At 43.6% G+C, this 23,934-nt stretch overlaps 1 protein-coding gene across 5 annotated transcripts in view; it reads left to right on the top strand.

Moving 5' to 3' along the window:
• Positions 1 to 23,934, top strand: part of PFKM (phosphofructokinase, muscle) — a 46,795-nt gene that overhangs the window by 12,545 nt on the left and 10,316 nt on the right. Inside the window, exons 1-10 of one of the 5 annotated variants that reach the window (XM_010354161.1) lie at positions 7,033 to 7,208; positions 10,549 to 10,641; positions 18,436 to 18,509; positions 19,385 to 19,462; positions 21,350 to 21,539; positions 21,797 to 21,962; positions 22,714 to 22,758; positions 23,204 to 23,312; positions 23,426 to 23,521; positions 23,774 to 23,866. In XM_010354161.1, the coding sequence (XP_010352463.1) occupies positions 10,557 to 10,641; positions 18,436 to 18,509; positions 19,385 to 19,462; positions 21,350 to 21,539; positions 21,797 to 21,962; positions 22,714 to 22,758; positions 23,204 to 23,312; positions 23,426 to 23,521; positions 23,774 to 23,866 (936 nt within the window). In that variant the 5' untranslated portion in view covers positions 7,033 to 7,208; positions 10,549 to 10,556. Of the gene's footprint in view, positions 1 to 7,032; positions 7,209 to 7,594; positions 7,731 to 10,361; positions 10,460 to 10,548; positions 10,642 to 18,435; positions 18,510 to 19,384; positions 19,463 to 21,349; positions 21,540 to 21,796; positions 21,963 to 22,713; positions 22,759 to 23,203; positions 23,313 to 23,425; positions 23,522 to 23,773; positions 23,867 to 23,934 lie in introns of those variants that run through there. The other 4 variants (XM_030939623.1, XM_010354163.1, XM_010354162.2 and 1 more) reach the window with 4 other exon arrangements.

Here is a 23,934-nt window from a genome sequence, read left to right as displayed (position 1 = left end):
GGCTCTGTTCTGTTCCATTGGTCTATATCTCTGTCTTGGTACCAGTACCATGCTGTTTTGGTTACTGTAGCCTTGTAGTATAGATTGAAGTCAGGTAGCGTGATGCCTCCAGCTTTGTTCTTTTGACTTAGGATTGTCTTGGCAATGCGGGCTCTTTTTTGGTTCCATATGAACTTTAAAGCAGTTTTTTCCAATTCTGTGAAGAAAGTCATTGGTAGCTTGATGGGAATGGCATTGAATCTATAAATTACCTTGGGCAATATGGCCATTTTCACAATACTGTTTCTTCCTATCCATGAGCATGGTATGTTCTTCCATTTGTTTGTGTCCTCTTTTTCTTAATTTGTGCTCATTTAGTGATTGAGCCTTTGACAAAGATTTTCTGCTTGGCAAGACTTTAGTCAGGTTCCTGAACCTTCTCTTAGACCTATCCATGCACTTTCTTGTAAAATCCAGTTTTAGCAAAGAACCCTGCTAAGTCAGTTTATCAAGAACCCACCCCCCCATCCTCAATATATGGTCATCCTCAATATCTGATCAGGTTTCTCTCCTTCCACCACCCGCCAGGGGATGCCTTATTACCCTGGTCTGTCTTCAGCAAGAATCCTGTTAGCTTGTTTTAGCCAGAATCCTCCTTTCCCCTGATGTTTTCTCTTAGTAATTTCTGACCCTGACCCTGCCATAAATTCCCACTTGCCCATGCTGTAGTTGGAGTTGAACCCAATCTGTCTTCTCCACTGCAAAATCCCATTGCTGTGGTCCCTATACCTATCACGATGGTCCTGAATAAAGTCTTTCTTACAGTGATTTTTTTTTTTTTTTTTTTTTGGTGGGAGTGGGGATGGTGTCTCACTCTGTCACCCAGGCTGGAGTGCAATGGCACTGCAGTCTCCTCCTCCTGTGTTCAAGCGATTCTCCTACCTCAGCCTCCCAAGTAGCTGGTACTACAGGCACGCGTCACCATGCCTGGCTAATTTTTGTATTTTTAGTAGATGCGGGATTTCACCATGTTGGCCAGGCTGGTCTCAAACTGCTGACCTCAGGTGATCTGCACACCTTGGCCTCCCAAAGTGCTGGGATTACAGGTGTGAGCTACGGCACCCAGCCCCTTACAGTTATTTAGCAAGTATCATCGAATAATTTTTTTAAACACCCTGAACAGAAAAAGGGATCTAAAAGATTAAATGTCTCGGGATAAGGCTGTGAGTAAATGAGTAACATTTCCTTGCCTTCACCTAATTAAGATAGACTTATTAGTGCAATAATTCATTAAGAATACTTTTTTTCTTTTTTTGAGACAGGGACTTGCTTTGTTACCCAGGCTGGAGTACAGTGTGGTCCCATCACAGCTCACTGCAGCCTTGACCTCCTGGGCTCCAGTCGTCCTCCCACTACAGGTGCACGCCACCATGTCCAGCCAAATTATTTATTCATTTATTTTTGTAGAGACAGTCTCACTATGTTGCCCCATAAACCAACATAGACTGTGTTGGTCTCAAACTCCTGGGCTCAAGCAACCTCCCACCTTCATCTCCCAAAGTGCTGGGATTACAGGCTTGAACCATGGTGCCCAGCCCATTAAAAGCACTTTTAATGATGACATAGGAGTTGGTAGTGGGTAAAGAGAGAAAGGAATGCATTGCCTCTCAAATTTCAGCCGGTGGTAAAAGTTTATCCATCGAACATTGACAAGTGTCAGACTTTTAGTCTCTTTTTCCTATGAGTTAATCTTTCCTAGATCTGGATGAGGCAGATAATGGGGCCTAAGAGAAAGCCTGTTTGCATCCACTATTTACTTCACTCATGTAGATTTCGTCTACAAATGCGAATCTCCCCACAAAGGACAGCTTTACAGAACCCTTCCTGTGTCCGCAGCCTCTAAATAGCTATCTTAAAATATGCCAAAGTGTATTTTACAATAGCATATTTTAGTTTCCTACAGGAACTTTTCAGGCTTTTTCTTTCTAAATGTTTTTTAATGTCTTCATTGAGATATAATCCAATATCATAAAACTCACCTATTTATGCAATTCCGGCTGGGCACAGTGGCTCTTTCTGGTAATCCCAGCACTTTGAGAGGCCAAGGCAGGCAGATCACTTGAGGTCAGGAGTTCTAGTCCAGCCTGGCCAATATGGTGAAACGCCGTCTCTACTAAAAATATAAAAAGTAGCCGGGTATGGTGATGCACGCCTGTAATCCTAGCTACTTGGGAGGCTGAAGCAGGAGAATCGTTTAAACCCAGGAGGCAGCGGTTGCAGTGAGCCAAGATTGCACCATTGCACTCCAGCTGGGGTGACTGAGCTAGACTCTATCTCAAAAATAAATAAATAAATAAATAAATAAAGTGTATAATTCAATGGTTTTCACTATATTCATACAGTTTGCAACCACTGTAAGTTTAGCACATTTTCATCAGCCCCAGAAGAAGCCCTGTACCCATTAGCAGTCATTCCCCAATTTCCCTCAGTCCCAGGCAACTGCTATCTACTTTCTCTTTCTACAGAGTTGCCTATTCTGGACATTTCATATAAATGGAATCATATGATATGGGGTCTTTTGTGAATGGCTTCTTCTATGTAGCATAATATCTTTATGTTTTATAAACCAAAAATAAAATTCTAAGCTCCCTGACCATCTGAGTAGACACCTCCTCTCAGCCAAAGGCATTTCAAAGTTAACCTAAAAAACTACTTCAGGTCATCAGGGGAAGGGGGAGCTGGACATGCCTTCTCCTTTTGGAATTATTGATAGAACAGACCCTTCAAGTCTGATAAGAAACATTTACAATTGGTCGGGCGTGGTGGCTCACGCCTGTAATCCCAGCACTTTGGGAGGCCAAGGCAGGCAGATCACCTGAGGTCAGGAGTTTGAAACCAGCCTGACCAACATGGAGAAACCCTATCTCTACTAAAAATACAAAATTAGCCAGGCATGGTGGCGCATGCCTGTAATCCCAGCTACTCAGGAGGCTCAGTCAGGAGAATCACTTGAACCCGGGAGGCGGAGGTTGTGGTGAGCAGAGATGGCCCCATTGCACTCCAGCCTGGACAACTAGAGCAAAACTCTTCTCAAAAAAACAAAAAAAAAAAAAGAAAAATTTACAATCTATTCTCTCTGAAGCCTGATACATGGAGGCTTCGTCTGCATGGTAAAATTTTGATTTCTACAACCCCTTATCTTAACCCAGACATTCCTTTCTATTGATAATAACTCTTTAAACAAATTGCCAATCAGAAAATCTACCTAGGACCTGGAAACCCATACTTCCAGTTGTCCCACCTTTCCGGACCAAACCAATGTACATTTTACATGTATTTTTGCATGCTAAGAGAATTAAGGAAAACAAATACATCTTACATGTATTAATGAATGACTTGTATCTCCCTAAAATGTATAAAATGAAGCTGTGGCCTGACCATCTTGGGCACATGTTCTCAGGATATCCTGAGGGCTGTATCACAGGCCATTGGTCACTCATATTTGGCTCAGAATAAATATCTTCAAATATTTTACAAATTTTGACACTTTTTGTCATATGGATATGACACATTTTATTTATCCATTCTTCAGTTGATGGACTTTGGGTTCTTTCACATTTTGCCAGCATTATGAATAATTTTGCTATGAACATTGGTATACAAGATTTTGTGTGAACACATGTTTTCATTTTTCCTAGGTATATACCTAGGAGTGGAATTGGTAGTTAATGCGACAGCTCTATGTTTAACATTTTGAGGAACTGACAAATGTCCACTGCAGCTGCACCACTTTACATTCCTACCAGCAATGCAAAAGGGTTCCAATTTATTCACATCCGCTCTAACACTTTCCTTTCTTTTTCCTTTCCTTTCCCTCCCTCCCTCCCTTCCTTCCTTCCTTCCTCCCTCTCTCTCTCCCTCACTCTCTCCTTTCTTCCTTTATTTCTTTGTGTCCCTCCCTCTCTTCCTCCCTCCTTCCTTCCTTTCTTCCTTCCTTCCTGCCTTCCTTCCCTCCCTCCCTTTCTCTCTCTCCACCCCTCCCTCCCTCCTTCCTTCTATTTTCCTTCCTTTCTTTTTTCTTTTTTGATAATAGCCACCCTAATGGATATGAAGTAGTATTCTCACTTCAGTGAAGTAGTTGTGATTTGCATTGCCCTAATCGCTATTGATGTTGAGCATCTTTTCTTGTACTTATTAGCCATTATATATCATCTTTAGAAAACTGTCTATTCAAGCCTTTGCTCATTTTTTTATTTTTTATTTTCGAGAGAGGGTCTCACTCTGTCACCCAGGGTGGAGTGTGGTGGTGCAATCTTGGCTCACTGCAAGCTCTGCCTCCCAGGCTCAAGTCACTCTCATGCCTCAGCCTCCCAAGTAGCTGGCACTATAGGCATGCGCCACCACACCTGGCTAACTTTTTGTATTTTTGTAGAGATGGAGTTTCACCATGTTGCCCAGTCTGGTCTTAAATTCCTGAGCTCAAAAAATCCACCTGCCTTGGCCTCCCAAAGTGCTGGGATTACAGGGGTGAGCCACTGCACTCGGCCAGTTTTCCCTATTTATTAACATCTTGCATTAGTGTGGTACAGTTATGATAATTGATAACCCAATATTTATACATTATTATTAGCTAAGTTCCATAGTTTACATTAGGGTTTACTCTTTGGGTCGTGTAGTTCTATGAATTTGACAAATGCATAATGTCATGACAAATGTATGCCATGTGTCTGTTATAGCATCATACCGAATCATTTTAGTGCCCCTAAAGTCCCCTGTGCTTCACCTATTAATCTCTCCTTCTCTATCCCAAGCCCCAGGTAACAACTGATATTTTTATTGTCTCCATAGTTTTACCTTTTCAAGACTGTCATACAGTTGGAATCATACAGTATGCAGCCTTTTCACACTGGCCTGTTTCACTGTCTTTTCATGGCTTGATCATTTCTTTTTATTGTTGAAAAATATTGTATTATATAGCTGTATCACAGTTTGTTTATTCACCTTTTGAGGGACATCTTGGTTGCTTCCAGCTTTTGGCAATTATGAATAAAGCTTTTATAAACATTCATGTGCAGGTTTTTTGTGTGGACATAATTTTCAGCTCATTCAGGTAAATACTTAGGAGTGCTCTTGCTGGATCATGTGGTAAGACAATATTTAGCTTCGTAAAAAACTGTCAAACTGTATTCTACAGTGACTATAGCATTGCGCATTCCCACCAATAATTAATGAGGGTTCCAGTGGCTCCACATTCTCATTAGCATCTGGATTTTTGAATTTTAATCATTTAATCATTCTAATAGGTGTGTAGTGGTGTCTCATTGCTTTAATTTGCAGTTCCCTAATGACGTATGATGTTGACATCTTTTCATGGTTATTCGCCACCTGTATATATCTTCTTTGGTCAACTCTTTCGCCCATTTTTAAATTGAGTTGTTTTCTTTTTTTTGTCAGTGAAAAGAGTCACACTGTAAAACATTTGAAGAGATTTATTCTGAGCCAAATATGAGTGACCAATAGCTCCCCCATGACACAGCCCTCAGGAGATCCTGAGAACATGTGTTCAAGGTGGTCGGGCCACAAGTTGGTTTTATAAATTTTAGGGAGATACAAGATATCAATGAATATATGTAAGATGTACATTTGTTCAGTCCAGAAAGGCGGGATAACTGGAAGCGGGGAGCGGGGAGCGGGGCTTCCAGGTCATAGGTAGATTCAAAGATTTCCTGATTGGAAATTGGTGAAAAGAGTTAAGTTACTGTCCAAAGACTTAGAATCAATAGAAAGCAATGTCTGGGTTAAGATAAGGGGTTGTGAAGACCAAGGTTTTATCAGGTAGACAGAGCCTCCAGGCAGTAGGTTTCAGAGAATAGATTGTAAATGGTTCTTATCAGACTTAAAGAGTGTGTTCTATCAGTAATTCCAAAAGGGAGGAGCATATAATGAAGCATGTCTGGCTCCCCCTTTCCATCAAGGTCTGAACTAGTTTTTCAGACTAACTTTGGAATACCCTTGACTGAGAGGAGGAGTCTATTCAGATGGTTGAGGGGCTTAGAATTTTATTTTTGGTTTACATTCTTGATGAGTTGCAAATGAGTTCTTTCTTTATTCTGGATGCCAGCCCCTTATCAGATAAATGATTTGCAAATATTTTCTCCCATTCTATGGGTTGTCTTTCCACTTTCTTGATGGTATAATTTGGAGCACAAATTCTTTTATTTTGTGTAGTCAAATGGGGTTTTATCTCCTAGTCACTTGCATTTGTATTGTTTGTGCCAGAATGTGCAGGGGTAGAGATAAAAGTAAGCAAGAGGAAGAGGGCAGTGGTAAAAGCAAGAGGAGACCTGACTGTGGAGACAATGAAGCAAACGCATAGGTGGAGCAAGGGAAGGTGAGACTTGAGTAATGGATGCACCTCTTGCTCTGGGAGCATCTGACCCTTTTTCCAGGATGGATCCTGTTTGCTGTGAAGCCTAATTTACATGCTTGCTTCACTGCCAGAATCCCGCCCCCATCCCTCCCCACAGCAGGCTTGAGAAGTGGCTGTCACAGCCACGCCCTTCCCTCTTGACACTTCCATTCCAAGTAGCTAGCTTTTCTGTACTTTCTCTGAGAAAGGTAATGTAAATGTAAAAGAAGTTTTTGAGGCTATTCTATAGAAGATGTCATAATTCAATGTTCCTCAAAGACAGGGACTATATTTATTTATTTTTAAAAAATATCTCAGCACCTAATGCAAAATCTAGCACACAGACTCCCAATAAATGTTTGCTTAAAGACGGATGGGGGCCACAGGGGCAGGTTTTATTATCAGTTGCTGAACATGTTGGACTGCAAGGTGTCTCAGGGAGTCTGGACTAGGAAAAAGTTCTGTGTTGAAAACAAGAGAAGCAACGAAATAATTTCCTATTCCCATTAAATAAAGATGCTGATGGCTCTCGAGATAGATATGAGGACCCCAGGACTCTGGGGAGTGAAGAAACTAAGCCGCTGCCATATCTGAGCCGAGTTCTTAGGGGGAGGAGGAAGAGGAGGAGAAAGGCAAGCAGGAGAGGCGGAGCCTTCTTGTCAGCATCTGTTAGTGGAGGTTGGGAAGCCTCTCCTCCTTCCCCCCTCCTCCTTCCCCCTCCCTCCACCTGGCTCCTCCCCGCGTTCGTCCAGCACACCTCCCCCCTTTCCCAAGGACAATCTGCAAGAAAGCAGCGGCGGAGGAGAGCTAAGACTAAAAGGCAAGAGGGGCCGTTGAGTGAAGAGCAAGGGGGAGAGCTGGGAGTGAGGCGGGAAGGTATGGGCCGGGAGTAGGCGGTAGGGAGAACTGAAAGGAGCAGAAAGGAAAAGAAGAGGAGATACGGCATCCTAAGCCGAGCCGAGAGGGGGATGGGCAGGGCAGTTGTGAAGAATCCTAGCCCCTTGGCCAGCCCCCTCCGCTTGCAGGCTCAGCTGCATTCCCCGGGAATCAGGGATGGGTGGGTGGGGCTCGGACGGGTTGCCCTTGGCTGCCTGACCCTACCGTGGCACTAACCCAATTCAAATCAGTGCGCCTATGATGCTGCTTGTCTGTTTCTCCCTGCCGCGTGCTTATATACACACGTGATTTTAGAGATATGTTTTAATATCTGTTTCTCTCTACGTGCGTGTCATTGTGGGTCTGTAAGGGATGCTTATACATGAGTCTGCATGAATTTCTGTGTCCTGTGCCTCTATAACTGTCGTAGAGATTTCAGTAGAAGAATATGAGCTGGTTTTTACAGGTCAGCACTCTTATTTTCTCCCTCACTGACGCTGCCAGGGGTAGAAGAGCTCTGTGTGGGATTCTACCCCCGTCATGAGCTCCAAGAGTGAATGAGAAGAAAAAACGGGAGGAAAGGGATCAGCATACCCAGATGTCTTGTTCTTTTCTTTCCATCTTTTTTCCTTCCTGTTTGCCCTAGTCACTTAATCTTTCTTTTTTGAAAACAGCAGAAATTTGGACATGAACATTCCAGTTAAATAAGAGTGTCTCTAGTTACACGTGTCTTGTATGTTCCTTTCACTGTTTGCCACTATATGATTTCTGAAGTCCAAGTTAGGAGTGTGTTTTAAAGTAGAATATGGAGGTATATCTGTATCCGAGCCTATTTTACGTTTTTCATACATTTGTATTTCATGTGGTTCATCAGTTCATTGTTTTCAACAAGTATTTATTGGGGTCCTGTAATGTGCATAGACTTTGCGAGTCTTTAGTGGGCTGTGGGAGAGTTTTTAAAAATGATCATGATCCCTGCCCTGGAGGAGTTCTCAGTCTACTTAGGGAAAATGACTTTAGTAGCCATCCAGTCCAGTGGTTGGCAAACTTCATCTGTAAAAGGCCAGATAGTAAATATTTTAGACTTGCTGGCTCATGAGTCTCTGTCACAATATCCATCCTACTGTTGTAGCACAAAGACATCCATGACAATACGTGAATGAATGAAGGTGGTACACACACTGGAATTTGAACTTAACATTTTTCACATGTCATGAAGTACTTTTTGCAACCACTAAAAAATATAAAAACCTTTCACAGCTTACTGCCATACAAAAACATGAGAAGGGCTGGATTTGGCCTACAGACTGTTGTACGCTGACCCTGATCTAGTCCAACCCTCTTTTCAGTGCATAAGGAACAGTTAAAATGCCACATAAAGCAGGCCTAGCATGGTGGTTCATGCCTGTTATCCCAGCACTTTGGGAGGCGAGGTGGGCGGATCACTGAAGTCAGGAGTTCCAGACCAGCTTGGCCAACATGGTGAAAACCGTCTCAATAAAAAATACAAAAATTAGCCAGGTGTGGCGGTGTATGCCTGTAATCCCAGCTACTCGGAAGGCTGAGGTAGGAGAATCACTTGAACCTGGGAGGGAGGCGGTGATCCAGTTTAGACAACATGTGATTAGAGGAAGTCCAAAAGAAGGCTTCCTTGACCTGTGGTAATCAGTGAAGGTTTAATAAGGGTACAACTATCACTGGCCTTAAATGATGGAATGGGTTATGAATCTGTGGAAAGGGCCAGGGTAGCCACCAGGACAAGGGATGCAGTATGCCTAGGCACAAAAGTGGGAACAGCAAAGTAATGTTCAGGTGACAATGGAGCAGAGGATCTGTAGGACCAAAAGTTGAAGCTACATGCAAGGGCTAGACTGTAGAAGCTTCGAATGCCAACCCAACAAGTTGGGACCTTATCTGTCAGTACTGATTATATGTAGTACGTTCATTAATCTCTGTCTCTTAACACAATGCATGTTTGTGAATGTATGTCTTCATATATGTCTCATTGCATTCTTTTATTATTTGTGTGGATTTGTGTGTTTATGTGACCTGTGTTTCTATAGGCAGCTACCTTGGGTTCTCCAAATGCAGGGTAGAAGCAAGCACAAGCTGCCCTTAAAACTTGGGTTCCTGTGAATGAATACACATCTCTGCTGAAGCCTAGGGACCTATGACCTTCCTATGAAGGTTTATTTTGTGTGTCTAATAGAGTGAAGAAAGGAACACAAGCACAGTGAGACCAGCTATTGTAGTAAGCAATTCAGGTGGAAAATGCAATGAGGATAGAAAGGAGGGGATGTATAAAGGAAGATAATAAGAAGGGAGAATAATAGGATTTAGTTACTGTTTTGAATCTGAGAGGAAGGGAGGAGATAAATTAAAAATAACAGGTTTTAGCCTGGAAAACTGGGAGAGTGATAATTCCACTGGCATTTTATGGATACAAAAGTATGTCCTCTTATGTGTTCCTTTGAGAGAGGTGATCCCTAAAGAACAAAATATGAAGGTGTTCCCATGTCATATGTACACATCTGTGTATATACGGCAGTGACTTTGTATTAATCTTCTCATTTCATAGCAGGTAGTAATGTGAGGGGCAAGACCCAAAGACCAAGGATCAAGAGATGCTCAGGAGGCTGACAGCCTGAGAGGGAAGAGCCATAGAAAGTCCCTGACCACTCTTGAGACTGACACCATTAATTTGCCTAACTCTGATGTGCCTTTATAACCTCAGACTACAGTTTCAACTCCATATCACCTAACCCCATTCCAATAGCACAATTCCATAACACCCAACCCTAATCTTAATTATAATCCAACCTACCCTTGCTCTTCTACTTCTACTTTGCTGATTGTCATCAGTGCCCTAAACCTCATCTGATTCCAGCTCTCTGCAATAACCTATGCCTTCATTGAAAAGGGAGGTATCCTTGAGGCTAACTCAACTTTTCTCCTCCCTTTCTCATTTCTGTTTAGTCAACTTCTCTCTTCCCTGACCTTAGTTTATTCCCCATATAGGTTCCATTTGGGGTGGGAGGGATCAGAGAGGGATTAGTTAGAACCTTAGTAGTCTTGGGCTTGATTACATAACATTTCAGCTTGTCAGTCTACAAGGGTGTGGCTCTCCTCTGGAAGAAGCCCAAAGCTCTCAGGCTGCAAAGCCCAGACTTGGTATAGTGGGAGAGCCTGAGTGAGGTGGCTCTAGCTAGTCTAATTGCCGTTTCTTGAGCTAGTGGCATCTTGATTCCTGCTGTGTCTTAACTGACCATTGTCTTAAATTCTAGAGTGGATCATGACCCATGAAGAGCACCATGCAGCCAAAACCCTGGGGATTGGCAAAGCCATCGCCGTCTTAACCTCTGGTGGAGATGCCCAAGGTAAGGAGGAGGGGACGAAAAACACGATTGGTGGGGCTTTTGGAATTTACTGACTCCATTGGCATTTATAATAGAATTATTCTTCTGTAGGTTTACTGGAATTTTGGGCTTTCCTAAAAATTTCTGTGAGGCCTAAGTCCTCAAGTGCATTTGAATTTTATTTGCCTTGCTTTTATTTACCCACATCTTCATAAAACTTCTTTCAAAGTTTCTTTGAAGACTGGGGACTCTTTTGGTCCTTGGAAACCTGAAAGAGTGGTGTTTTCTCAAGCAGCATTGGAAAGAAACTAAAGAGAGAAAGTTATTGAGAAGGCAGTAAGTGGATTAACTTCATGTATTTGGTCATGGTGGGGATGGGAGGAGACCCAGAATTAGTATTTGGTTGGTCCCAACGAGGTCTTCAGGTATTAACTCTGATGTCTGGAGAGTTCTTGCACTGACCGGGGTCAGTCAGGCACTCGGTTTTCTCTGGCCTTTCCTCCTCTTCCATTTCATTACCCCTTGAAAAAATAGGAACAGCAGCAGTTAATCAATACAGATCCACTATGAGGTGGAGGGGCAGAAAATGAGCCAGCAAAAACCTTTTTCTAGATTGAATTTAAGAAACCTGGGAGTCATGAAAATTAGGTATATAGGAAACACGGAGTGGGAGAGAGAGACTATGTGATTTTGTTTTAAAAAAACTTTTTCTCATTTGATCTTCTGATATATTCTGGTACATTGAAAAGAGGCAGAATTTCTTTGAAAGGATACAGGACATGGAGACAATTATGGAAAAAAGAGAGAAGGAAAGCAATTTCAGCTAGGCTTCCCTCCTCAGCACCACTGTCCCTAGGCTCTTTTAGACTTTGTGCTAAGGACCACTTTGTATAGAGCCCTGTCTTGTATGTTGTGAAGAAGTTGAATTCCTTTAGGAATTTATAGTTTAATGAGGAAACTAGAATTCTTACATAAGGCACATAAATAAAAACAAGCAAGTGTGCATTAACCAAGTGGAATCTACTTATATAATGAAATGATAGCCCCTGATTGAATTAATCAGGGAAAACTTCATGGAGAAGGTAGATTTCAAGACACTGAACTCTTTTATTTTATTTTATTTTTTTTTGAGGCGGAGTCTCGCTCTGTCGCCCGGACTGGAGTGCAGTGGCCAGATCTCAGCTCACTGCAAGCTCCGCCTCCCGGGTTTACGCCATTCTCCTGCCTCAGCCTCCTGAGTAGCTGGGACTACAGGCACCCGCCACCTCGCCTGGCTAGTTTTTGCATTTTTAGTAGAGACGGGGTTTCACCGTGTTAGCCAGGATGGTCTCGATCTCCTGACCTCGTGATCCGCCCGTCTCAGCCTCCCAAAGTGCTGGGATTACAGGCTTGAGCCACCGCGCCTGGCCCTGAACTCTTGATTTAAGTAAGATGCTTAGAACAGTAGCAGGCACATCATAAATACTCAATACATGTATCATTAATTAATTAAAAATGAATTTGTATCTACTGTGTCAATCAGGATGATGGTCACTAGGGATACATCAGTGAAAAAGTCTGACACAATCTTTGTTCTTATGATACTTAATAGTATATTAGTAAAGCTAGACTTTTTAAACTAATATTTGTTATAGTTGTGATATAGGTTATGAATCAGAAAGTGCTAGCATGAAGAAACTGAGGAAGGAGGGTACGGAGGTCTGAGTTTAGGAATAGTGACCAGATTAGGAATGCAGAGTCCTAGTTGAGTTTGCAGAAACCACAGACCTGGCTTTTATTGCATCTCTCTTCTCTGCTGGCAGAGTACCATGCCAATACTGAATTCTTTAACATGCACTTGAGCATTGATCCTGAAACCTTGGTAGACTGGTCTGTGGACCCATACTGTCAGATTAGGGGAAGAGAGAAGAAAGCCTGCTAAACAATCCAAGTGAGATACACAGAGTTATAAAATGAAGAAGAAGATATTTTTAGAGAGGGAAAGAGGGGAAAAAAAGGTCAGCCTAGGATTTAACTTGGGTCTAAGAGCAGCAGAGCCCTTCCACCTTCTGATCCTGAGCCGTGAGGCCCTCTTAATCTAGTGATGGCCATAACTCACTGCTATAAGAGAAAGACCCTCTTTTATGGAGGCATGGACTATAGATAAGCTAATTTCTGAAGGACCCAGCTGATAGGCATAGTGTATCCAGGGAAATATCCCACCTGCAAATCCCCATAACATCACAGCAACATATCACTAGGGATTGAGAGTGATAGAAACTGAAATTCTATGGAGGCAAGGAGGCAAAACAGAAAACTCAAAATAGAGCTGAGAGGTCCCAGCTGAAGGAGAAGCTCAAATTCAGAAGTTGCCTGCCCAGAGCTGAGTTTGATGGACTCTAGTTCTCCCAGGGAGAAAACACAGAAATGTTTTTGTTTTTTTTTCCCCTGAGGGTTTGTGGGCCACATGGGAAAGTGAGATTGAGCTGTCTGAAATCCATAGAGGTCACAGCTTTGTCATTCCCAGAACTGCTGAGTTTGCTGAAAGCTAATCATCTCTTGAGGTAGAAAAATGGCCAGGAATCGGGCATCCTGAGCTCAAAAACGAAGAACTCTGGGATGCTGGGCTGATGCCGTACCAAATCCTAATTCCCTTTCCAGCCTAGGAATGGCTTCAGCCACCAAAACTATGCTACCTTTAGCTTTATGACATTGGCATATTTTAACCCTGGAAAGGACCTCAGTCAGTCATCTGCTCTGGCCCTCTGTCTCCAAATAGCCAGCCATTACAAATGTATGTTTATCCTTTTTTTTTTTTTTTTTTTTTTTAAGAGATGGGACGGGATCAGCTGGGTGTGGTGGCTCACGCCTGTAATCCCAGGACTTTGGGAGGCCGAGGCAGGCAGATCACCTGAGGTCGGGAGTTCGAGACCAGCCTGACCAACATGGAGAAACCCTGTCTCTACTAAAAATACAAAATTAGCCGGGCGTGGTGGCACATGCCTGTAATCCCAGCCACTTGGGAGACTGAGGCAGGAGAATCGCTTGAACCCAGGAGGCGGAGGTTGCGGTGAGTCGAGGTCACACCATTACACTCCAGCCTAGGCAACAAGAGTGAAACTCTGTCTCAAAAAAAAAAAAAAAAAAGAGAAATGGGAAGGGATCTTTTTATGTTGCCCAGGCTGGACTTGAACTCCTGGCTCAAGCAATCCTCTTGCCTCAGCCTCTCAAGTAGCTGAGACCACAGACCATGTGCCACCGCACCTGGCCTTTTCTATTTTTAAAGGTTCGCGCGAACAGAGATTCTTTTACCTCCCTGGCTTGCTATTCTAGGGTTTATAATTTTTACTTATGATATCCATTAGAAAGTGCAATTCGTCTCTAACAAATGTTTATTCCTCATATATTTTTAAAAATCTTATGAAAGTTAAGATAAATTATTTAGTATCAGCTTTCAAAAAAGTCATGCTCAAGTCATTTATTAGATTTTTTTCTGTCTAGTCTCATAGAGACCCATCACCCACAGTTCTTCTTTCTAAAACCTCTTCCCAATATGCCGTAATTGGAGACTCCAAACTACGTGCTTATGATGTTCTCCAGAGCCCCTCCTGACTATACCCAGAATACTTATTGGATGGTGCCTGTAATCTTATCCTTCGTCTTGCTTCTAATAAGTCAGACAGCTGCCATAGAGGTTTATTTAGGGCAACATGGAACAGCCAAGGAGACTCTGGCCAGGACTGGCTTGGGGCCAGACTAGGCTAGTCAGATTGGCTGGGAGAGCTCAGAGAATTACTGGGGCTCCTTAGTATAAACTATTTGTGTACCCCAAAGTTTGTGATTTTTAGGGAACTAGGGGTTTGAGGCATAGGTACCAGGTGCACAAAGAGCAGCCTAAAATTTGGTTTGAAGGAAGATACTCAGATATTCAATTTGGAGACAGGATGAATGACTTCTGGAAGTTGGTGGGGTTGAGGTAAGAAGAAGGCAGAGGGAGAAGATAATTTCCTTATTGTGAGATTTTTCTTATGCCCAACTGATTTGGATAGTCCCTGTCCACCATCTGTTGTTTGCTTTTGTACTGAAAACCTTTGAGTCGTTTGTCTCTCTTAACTCTGGGTATACCAACAGGATTGCATTAAGTTAAGAGTTTTTGCAGGAACATTTACTCAGCTTGGGAGCAAGAAACAATGTTCCAACCTATACATTTCAGAACAGTTTTTTCCCTTATTTCCTAAAATTACAAGTTCATACTCCAGAACTCCAGGTATCCAGAAGAGAATCCCATAGGCCTTGTGACAGGCTGGAAAACAAACTTAGTTTCATATCTATTCTGATCTTATTGAGCTGACTTTATTCGTCTTTCCTAAAGCATTGATGACTTTGTGTTGACTTTTGACCTTGTTCCTTTCACACACATAGGCTATTTCTCAAGCTACTGAAAAGCCCCTCTCTTCACAGATTTTTTGGTTTTGATGCCTTCAACTTAAGGGTGTGAACTTAGGCTTCTAGACTTCATGGGGCTTTGCCTTAGTGATGTCATAAGTGAGCTTTGACGTCAGTGCTCACCAATGACTTCTTGTTGACAAGTCCAACGTTTCAGGCCTTACCTTAGACCAGTTATCAGAAGCATTTGGCACTGTTCCCACTTCTTGAAACTGTCCCCTTTTGACTTCTGAGACATCGCTAAGTCCTGGTTCTTTTGTATTTCCTGCTGCCCCTTGTTAGTTTTCATCATGGAACCTCCCTTCCCCTTCCTGTTCCTTCAATGTTGGTTTTCCTCAGGGTTCCATTCCTTGCCTTTTTCCCTTATAATTCTACATATTCTCTTGAGATAGTCTCTTCTGTGTTCACATGGATGCTCCATAAGGACTTCAAACTCAACATATCCAAATATGAATGTATCACCCCCACCCCAACCTGCCCAAACCAAAACCTGCCTCTGCTGAGTTAATGGTACCACACTTTTACCCTTTGTCTAAATCAATCACGGGACATTTTCTCCCTCTCTGACCCTTGAAATGTAATCACATTGCCAACTGGATATAAGTCCTATTGCTTCTGTTTCCTAGATGTCTTCTATCCAGTATTTGTTTTGTCCCAAATGCTACTCTTCCAGTCCAGGTCTTCCACATTTCTTATCTAGGATGCCAGGTAGCCTCCTAATGCTAGAAATCCCTCTCTCAAGCTGTCTTTCACACTGCTGCCAGAGTTATCCTTCTGAGATGTAGATCTCATCATGTCCCTCTGCTCTCTAAATTCTTCAGGGATTCTTTGTTGTCTGCAACTTTTCTTTTTGGAGGGGTCACAGACCCCTTTAAGAATCAAATGAAAGCTGTGGACCTTCTCTCAAAAGAAATGTCCATGCCCGCAGAACTTTTCATACAGTTTTGTGGGATTCCTGGATTCCCCAAAACCCATCACCCATGGATCTCCAATTAAACCCTGGCCTGTAGAATACAACTCAAACTTCTCATGGCACATAGGTGCCTGCCTACCTGTAGAGCTTCATCTCTCACCACTTCCTAGTTTATATTCTTTATAATACCAAATTACCTAAGGTTGTTTTTTGACCCTCACCTTTATTTGTGCTATTCCCTCTGCCAAGAACACTCTCCCTCAAATTCTCCACCTGACAGAAAAATTTTAGAGGAAATTGTCCTTTAGGTCCCATGACAAATGTTGTCTTTTCTGTATAACCTTCTCTGACTTCCTTCTGGCAGGCTTAGATACTCTATGTCCCTCTTTCCATTGTACTGTCTTTTTTGAGAGATGGGGTCTCACCATGTTGCCCAGACTAGACTTAACTCCTGGGCTCAAGTGATCCTCCTGCCTCAGCCTCCCAAGTAGCTGGGACTATAGGCATGCACCATTGTGCTGGCTCATGTCTTTTATAGGGCTCAATAGACCATATTGTAATTCTCAACATGTCTTGAGGACCATTACCAAGTCCTTTATCTTGGTATTCCCAGATTCTGTGTTGGTCATTGCTGTACCCCCAGTGCCTAGCACAGTGCCTGGAACATGATAGGTGTTCAGTTGATATTTGTTAAGTGAACAAATGAACCTTCAATTTGGAGCTAATAGCCATGTAATACCAACCTGCAAAAAAAGAAACATTTTGATCTTTTTTATTCCATCCTATTCCTGATAGCTTTGGATTACTCCAAAGTTTGTGATGGTTTTTAGTTTGGTGCTGCAGGTTTTCCCGATTACTAGCTCTCTTAGTGCTTGCTGGTATATTACATTTCTCCAGGCAGGGTTAAGGACAACATGAACAGATTTTAGATTGAAACAAAAATATGTAGTAGAATATCTAAGAGAGGGTGGCTAAAATGATTCACAAGAAGTTGACCCATCATGGCTGTAAGATTCCCTGTGCATCACCATGTGCTCCTCCTCACATTACATGGTAGGAAAGGAATGTCTCCCGTCTGTCACCAATAAGGCCATGCTTAGCACAGGATCAGTGCATTGTTCCTAATATGAAACACACATATGGGACACCTGCTGTGTGTTGTGTGTTGGGAAGGGCTGGTTTTTTCACAGTGCTCCTGGAAGAGAGTTCTTTTCACTGAAAAGCTACTAGGAGAGGGATAATACTCATCTGTGAAAAAGGGAAAAGGATTGCCTCTGTATTTTAGTCCTAAGCTTTGGTTTTGTTTTGTTTGAATTTTATTTATTTTTTTTTACAGATGGAGTCTTGCTATGTCGCCCAGGCTGGTCTCGAACTCCTAGGCTCAAGCAGTCTTCCCAGCTGACCTCCCAAGTACTGGGATTACAGGCATGAGTTATCAGCCCTAGTCCTAAGTTTTTCTTCCAGTAGAAGCAGAGAGAGAATGATTTACAGCATACTTTTCGAGTTCCCCATAAACATCTTATATACAGGGCCACAGGAAGAGACTAACAAATATTCGTTGACTAATTGAGGAAATGCCAGGAGAAGGCAGTGAGAGAATAGAGTCCCCACCAATTCTTCCTGCACACTTGGTCACAGCCTCTTCTGGCAATGTGGGAACTAGTGAATCACAACTGTGTGGCACACATTGGAACACAGACCAACTCAAGTGACACAAAAAAGGGGTATATTTGTGTGTGTGTGTGTGTGTGTGTGTGTGTGTGTGTGTGTGTGTAGACTGAATCAGCTGTCCAGTAACAGATATACTTGTGAACTTGTGAATAGACTGTGACTTGCCAGGTTACTGAACCATATAGAGTCATGTCCTTGTGCTGAAATGCCTACTAAAAGCTGAGGTCTCGATATAGTGCAGAAAGCAAGGAAAAACCTAGTACAGCCATTGAGATTAGTAGGACAAACCTTAGAGGCTGATAGTGTTAAGTTAGGCATTTGAGAACTTGAATTCTAATCTGAACTTTCTAAAAGTACTAGCTTTGTGCCCCTTGACCTTTTTGAGTTTCAGTTTCCAAATCTTTAAAATGGAGACAATTCCAGGATTGTGGACAGGATTAAATGAGATGATGTTTGACAAGCTCTTGGCAGTGTCTAGCCCACAATACACATTCAGGAAAATGCTTTATTCTAGTTGTTATTATTTCCCAGATGGTCCTATCAAGGAAAGGTCTTGGGAAAGGCAGAATTTTTGGGGGGCTTGAGGAGCAATGAATACAGATTATCTGAAGCTCCGGTAACATTGACTGCAGTAATTGGGAATGGGGAGGTCAGAAGACTTTGATGAGAGGATTATTCTAGATTCAGAGAAAAGACTAAATAAAGTACTGATTCTTTTTTTTTTAGCCAAATGTAATATATGTGGATTCCAGGGCACCTTTTCTTAGGAGCAACCCCTCTGTGACTTCTTTTATCCCTCCTTTCAGGTATGAATGCTGCTGTCAGGGCTGTGGTTCGAGTTGGTATCTTCACCGGTGCCCGTGTCTTCTTTGTCCATGAGGTTAGTTCTGTACTTTGTTCTTCATCATTCTTTCTCTGCCCTCTTCTAAATCTGCCTTCTATCCCCTTCCCACGTTCTGTGTCCTTACCTCCCAGTTAGTTACATTGCTATGTTTGATTTTCCTTGGCTCCCTATCTTCATGAGTCACTCTTTCCTACTCTTGACTCCAATAGTGATGGTGGGACCCGGGCATCTACAAACTGGGTCTCCATGTTGCCTGTTCAATTTAAAGGAAAAAGTAACTCTCAGTCCTCCTTTCATCTCCCTCAAAACAGAGAAAGAAATGGAAATGGGTAGTATTTACAGCAAATTTAGTATATCCAGGGGAAGAGCCCCAGGAGGGAAGAGGCTTGCTGTATTTCTGTAGTTTGCATAACTTCCTGAGGTTCTCACTCTTCTTTTGCACCCTTCTCCCAGTACTCTCTCATGCTTTACCCACTCTTCTTTTTATAAGGTCCACCTGCTTTCTTCTATCAGATTTTATAGTCTCTTAGAGCAAGTCACATTTCTTTCCTTCCCTCCCACCAACTTCCCCTTCTCCTTTTCTCCATGGTTATCAAGACCATCTGTTATCATTGGTCCCCTGTGAAGCAGGTTGGAGGAGATAGGGTGAGCCAAAAATAAGAATTAAGATTATTCGGAAGGATATCCACATCCCGATATTTAAAAAATGGGAGAAACTAGAAAAGAGTATTGCAAAAGTTGACATCTCCTTCTTTGTACTGTGTTAAATATAGTCTCACGAGCATCCAGGACTCACTAGTGGGAGGAGGTGGCTTGACTCTCAGAGAACCTCTTCCCAGGGATCCTGTCTTAATCCTGGGAATTTAGGGAGAAGCCTAGCAAGGGCTTAACAGTTATAATATGTCCCACAGGGTTATCAAGGCCTGGTGGATGGTGGAGATAACATCAAGGAAGCCACCTGGGAGAGCGTTTCGATGATGCTTCAGCTGGTATGTTGTTCCAGAGAACTCCCTGTCCCATATTTGCTCTGTCCTTGTTTCATCCCACTCTGGTTTGGGCTCATGGTCTCCCAAATTCCCTGTCATGTGGTTTCATGGGAAGGAATTCAGTGACAAGAGAGGGATGCTATTTGCCCTTTACTCTTAGCATTTGAAAATATCACCCTGGTTTCCTGGGGCAGGGAGAGGGTGGAGGAGTGATCACAGGATGCTTTGCTCTTTATGGAAAGGTCATAAACAAGACTATGGGGACTGACACATAAGCAGGTCTTACTCTAGGGTCACGGGGAAGGTCTGGCCCTGAAAATAACCTTACCAGAGGACTGGAGCCAGAGCCAGAAGTGGAGCTGAAATTTGCCAGTCCTCATGTGATGGAGATGAGGTGACCTGAAACCAGACCACTTAAAGGACGAACTGAGACAGACTTTTGGAGTCTCAAAAAAATCCTAAGAGTATCCTGAGGATTTCCACAGTCCTTTATGCTACTTGCTCCATGTTGTGTTAGGCTTCTCATGTGTATTCACTGTGGGCTAGCCCATAGTGAGTGAGAGAAATACAATCATTTGCTGGTTTACTGAAAATTTGTAAATTACATTTGTATCCCCCTTTTTTCAGCTCAGTTCCCTAAAAATCCATGGGCAAAAATTTAATATGCAGTATCTAGTGAAGGCTCTACCTAGGTGCTAGGTAATGGTGCCTGCCATAAAGTGGTCTGAGTGGTGATTCTGAACCAGAATTCTCCACCAGTATCCCAAAGTCATGGCTGCACAGGAGTGCATAAGATATGAAAACCTGGCCGGGTGCGGTGGCTCAAGCCTGTAATCCCAGAACTTTGGGAGGCCGAGATGGGTGGATCACGAGGTCAGGAGATCGAGACCATCCGGCTAACACGTTGAAACCCTGTCTCTACTAAAAAAAATACAAAAAACGGCCGGGCGCGGTGGCTCAAGCCTGTAATCCCAGCACTTTGGGAGGCCGAGACGGGCGGATCATGAGGTCAGGAGATCGAGACCATCCTGGCTAATACGGTGAAACCCCGTCTCTACTAAAAAATACAAAAAACTAGCCGGGCGACGAGGCGGGCGCCTGTAGTCCCAGCTACTCGGGAGGCTGAGGCAGGAGAATGGCATAAGCCCAGGAGGCGGAGCTTGCAGTGAGCTGAGATCCGGCCACTGCACTCCAGCCTAGGCGACAGAGCCAGACTCCGTCTCAAAAAAAAAAAAAAAAAAAAAAAAAAAGATATGAAAACCTAATCAGGGATAGAAAACCTTAATTTCCCAGGGACTTATAGATACCTCTCTTGGGGTATCTGTAAGGCTTTCTTTACCCAGAGCTATTTTTCCTGTGAATACCTGGATATTGCAGCTTCTGCCATTGGCACCATGGATTACAAGGAGCTGAGGGGAAAGGATTGGCAGTACCTGGGTACAGTTAGAAATCTCAGTGTAGAGAGAGGAAAAATACTACAAAACACATTGGAATGAACTCCTAATAATAATTTAATGTCAGGCCATTAGGGAGAATTTCTAAAGACTGGAGTCACTGCTTCTAAGATGTGAAAGTTGGAGATTATTTGAGAAGCCAACAGATATGTGTGTATTCACTTTTTCTCTTTAGGATAGTCATGGATGACAAAGCCTTCAATGAAATGGGTTCTTAGCAGTCTTCTAAGATGTATAGCAAAATATGGGAATGACCCTCTGATGCCTCAGCCAGCATCATTTCCCTTTCCTTTGGAAGGACAGATCACTCTTAAGGATGTCAAGGAACTTTCTAGGGACTCACACAGTTATGTTAGGCCATCACAGCGTTGGAATAGGGGATATATCAGCATGTTGAGCCCTGTCTCTGGAGAGCTGACTTCTACCTGTTCCAAAGGGAGGCACGGTGATTGGAAGTGCCCGGTGCAAGGACTTTCGGGAACGAGAAGGACGACTCCGAGCTGCCTACAACCTGGTGAAGCGTGGGATCACCAATCTCTGTGTCATTGGGGGTGATGGCAGCCTCACTGGGGCTGACACCTTCCGTTCTGAGTGGAGTGACTTGTTGGGTGACCTCCAGAAAGCAGGTAAGAGATTTTTCACAACAGTATTGCTTATTTGTGTCAGTATGTGCATGGGTGTACACACACACATCACCCCTGCCCCCCTTTTACCTCCCATTGGAGAAAAATGTTACCCAGACACAAATAGGCAGTCTTTGCCCCCTTTTTCTGGTATTGTCTACAATTCCTTTTGGCTAGAGTTTCTTCTCTCTCTAGATATCTCCTCTTTAGGCATGCCAGGTACCTCACCCAGTGGCTCCTGGTTTGCTTCTCATTGTCAGGTAAGATCACAGATGAGGAGGCTACGAAGTCCAGCTACCTGAACATTGTGGGCCTGGTTGGGTCAATTGACAATGACTTCTGTGGCACCGATATGACCATTGGCACTGACTCTGCCCTGCACCGGATCATGGAAATTGTAGATGCCATCACTACCACTGCCCAGAGGTAAGGGGATTTGGGAGGTAGGCAGTGTAAGAAGATGGCAGCTGGGACAGGATAAAGGGCTAGAGGCTGCTGAAGACTGAAGTGTTTGAGCTATGGTGACTATAATGACCAGTTTTCTGGGGCTAGAACACTATTTTTCACTAAAAATTATCTAGAGCACTGAAATTGCACTGCTCCCTTAATGATATATGATTTGCCTTTTGCCACTGTCTAGCCCACTGTCCAAATATGCAGCTCTGAGGTCTTTCATATCTTTGGGCTAAATGGTTGTTCTTCAGACTGGGCAAATCTAGGGAGCCCAGACATGAGCTACACTTCCCAACCATATCATAGAAAGTGTAAGTGCTGCTATGACCACTATGGCTCAGAGATAAGAGAACCTGGAGGGAGGCAATGTAGGATGGGAGGATAGAAGGGTAATCGCTTACCCCAGGGTAATCCTAGAAGATTCCAGTTAGTACAGTCCTCCCTTCACTTCTTATCCTTTTCTCTCCTTTCCTTCCCTGACCCGGTTTCTCTCTGGAACAGAACCTCTGTATAGATACCTTTTACTGCTGTGTTTTCTCAGGCCTGGGAAGGATACCTTGTGGCTAAAGTATTTCCCCTGGGTATTCCTGGTCTCAGGAAGTCTGCTAGAAGGCCTGGCAGCATACATGTATCTCCCAGAGAGGGTAATTGGCCTAGATGTGGGTGGTGGCTTGATCTTGGCCATACGGTCTCTTGGACTGTGTCCTATGTCTATCTCTTGCAGCCACCAGAGGACATTTGTGTTAGAAGTGATGGGCCGCCACTGTGGGTAAGATCCTCATTCTGACCCATTTATTCCGTGGACCTGGCAATAGCCCTTTCCTTTTCCCCAGATAGTCCAGTGAGGTCTCTCAGTAGCAGCAGATCTGGAGGTGCACATGCTCCTTGTGGTGTGGTTCCCTTTCCTGCCTCCATCCCCCTCCATTACATCCCCACACATGCATGTGTGTACGCGCTCAGGCACATGCTTGGTGTAAAGAGTGGGCAGTGCTCTGAGGCTGGAAGCCACTGTGGCAGGTGAACATAAGTGGAAGGTGTCCGTTAGAGACAGAATCTCATTGAGGGGCCCTGGTGCTCTTACACTTGCCCCAAGAATAAAATGGAGGCTCTCCAGACCTTTTATCAACTATGAGAACTAGGAGAACTTGTTGGGTATGGATGAGGCTATTTGTAGAATACAACTTCTAGCAGGATGCTTCTGGCTCTCATCTCAGATACCTGGCCCTTGTCACCTCTCTGTCCTGTGGGGCCGACTGGGTTTTTATTCCTGAATGTCCGCCAGATGACGACTGGGAGGAGCACCTTTGTCGCCGACTCAGCGAGGTACTGGCACTTTATTTTGCCCTTAAGAAATCCCTCACCCTGTTCCACTGATGATCTGTTTCCTACCCATCAGCTTCATTCCATTGATCATTTTACCCTTTGTTCTCAACCAGACAAGGAATCGTGGTTCTCGTCTCAACATCATCATTGTGGCTGAGGGTGCAATTGACAAGAATGGAAAACCAATCACCTCAGAAGACATCAAGAATGTTCGTATGAATGAAACCAGATAGGCCTCAGACTCCATAGCCCGTTCCTTTCTGGCTTCTGAGTCTCCTGACACTGCTTCTCCCCTTGGTCCTTCTGCACATCTCTCCCTGGGTCCCTGCCCCTGGTTGCCTCCCACAAAGAACCATTACAAGACAAGAGGCTGAGCTGTCCACGGTTCACCCAAGTCTCTGCTTGTTTTCTTCCTTTGACTCTGCGTAACCCTCTCTCTGTACCTCTCTTGGTCCTTTCAGCTGGTGGTAAAGCGTCTGGGATATGACACCCGGGTTACTGTCTTGGGGCATGTGCAGAGGGGTGGGACGCCATCGGCCTTTGACAGAATTCTGGTAAGTCACTGGGCTCTGTGGCCCTCATGCCTTAAAACCCTCAACCTTGTAGTCCTTCCTCCTCAGGG

Source organism: Rhinopithecus roxellana, chromosome 10, assembly GCF_007565055.1.
Source record: "Rhinopithecus roxellana isolate Shanxi Qingling chromosome 10, ASM756505v1, whole genome shotgun sequence".
In the NCBI taxonomy this organism is placed as follows: Eukaryota; Metazoa; Chordata; class Mammalia; order Primates; family Cercopithecidae; genus Rhinopithecus; species Rhinopithecus roxellana.
The sequence above is the reverse complement of the archived record's forward strand: the minus strand, read 5'-3'. Positions and strand labels throughout refer to the sequence as shown.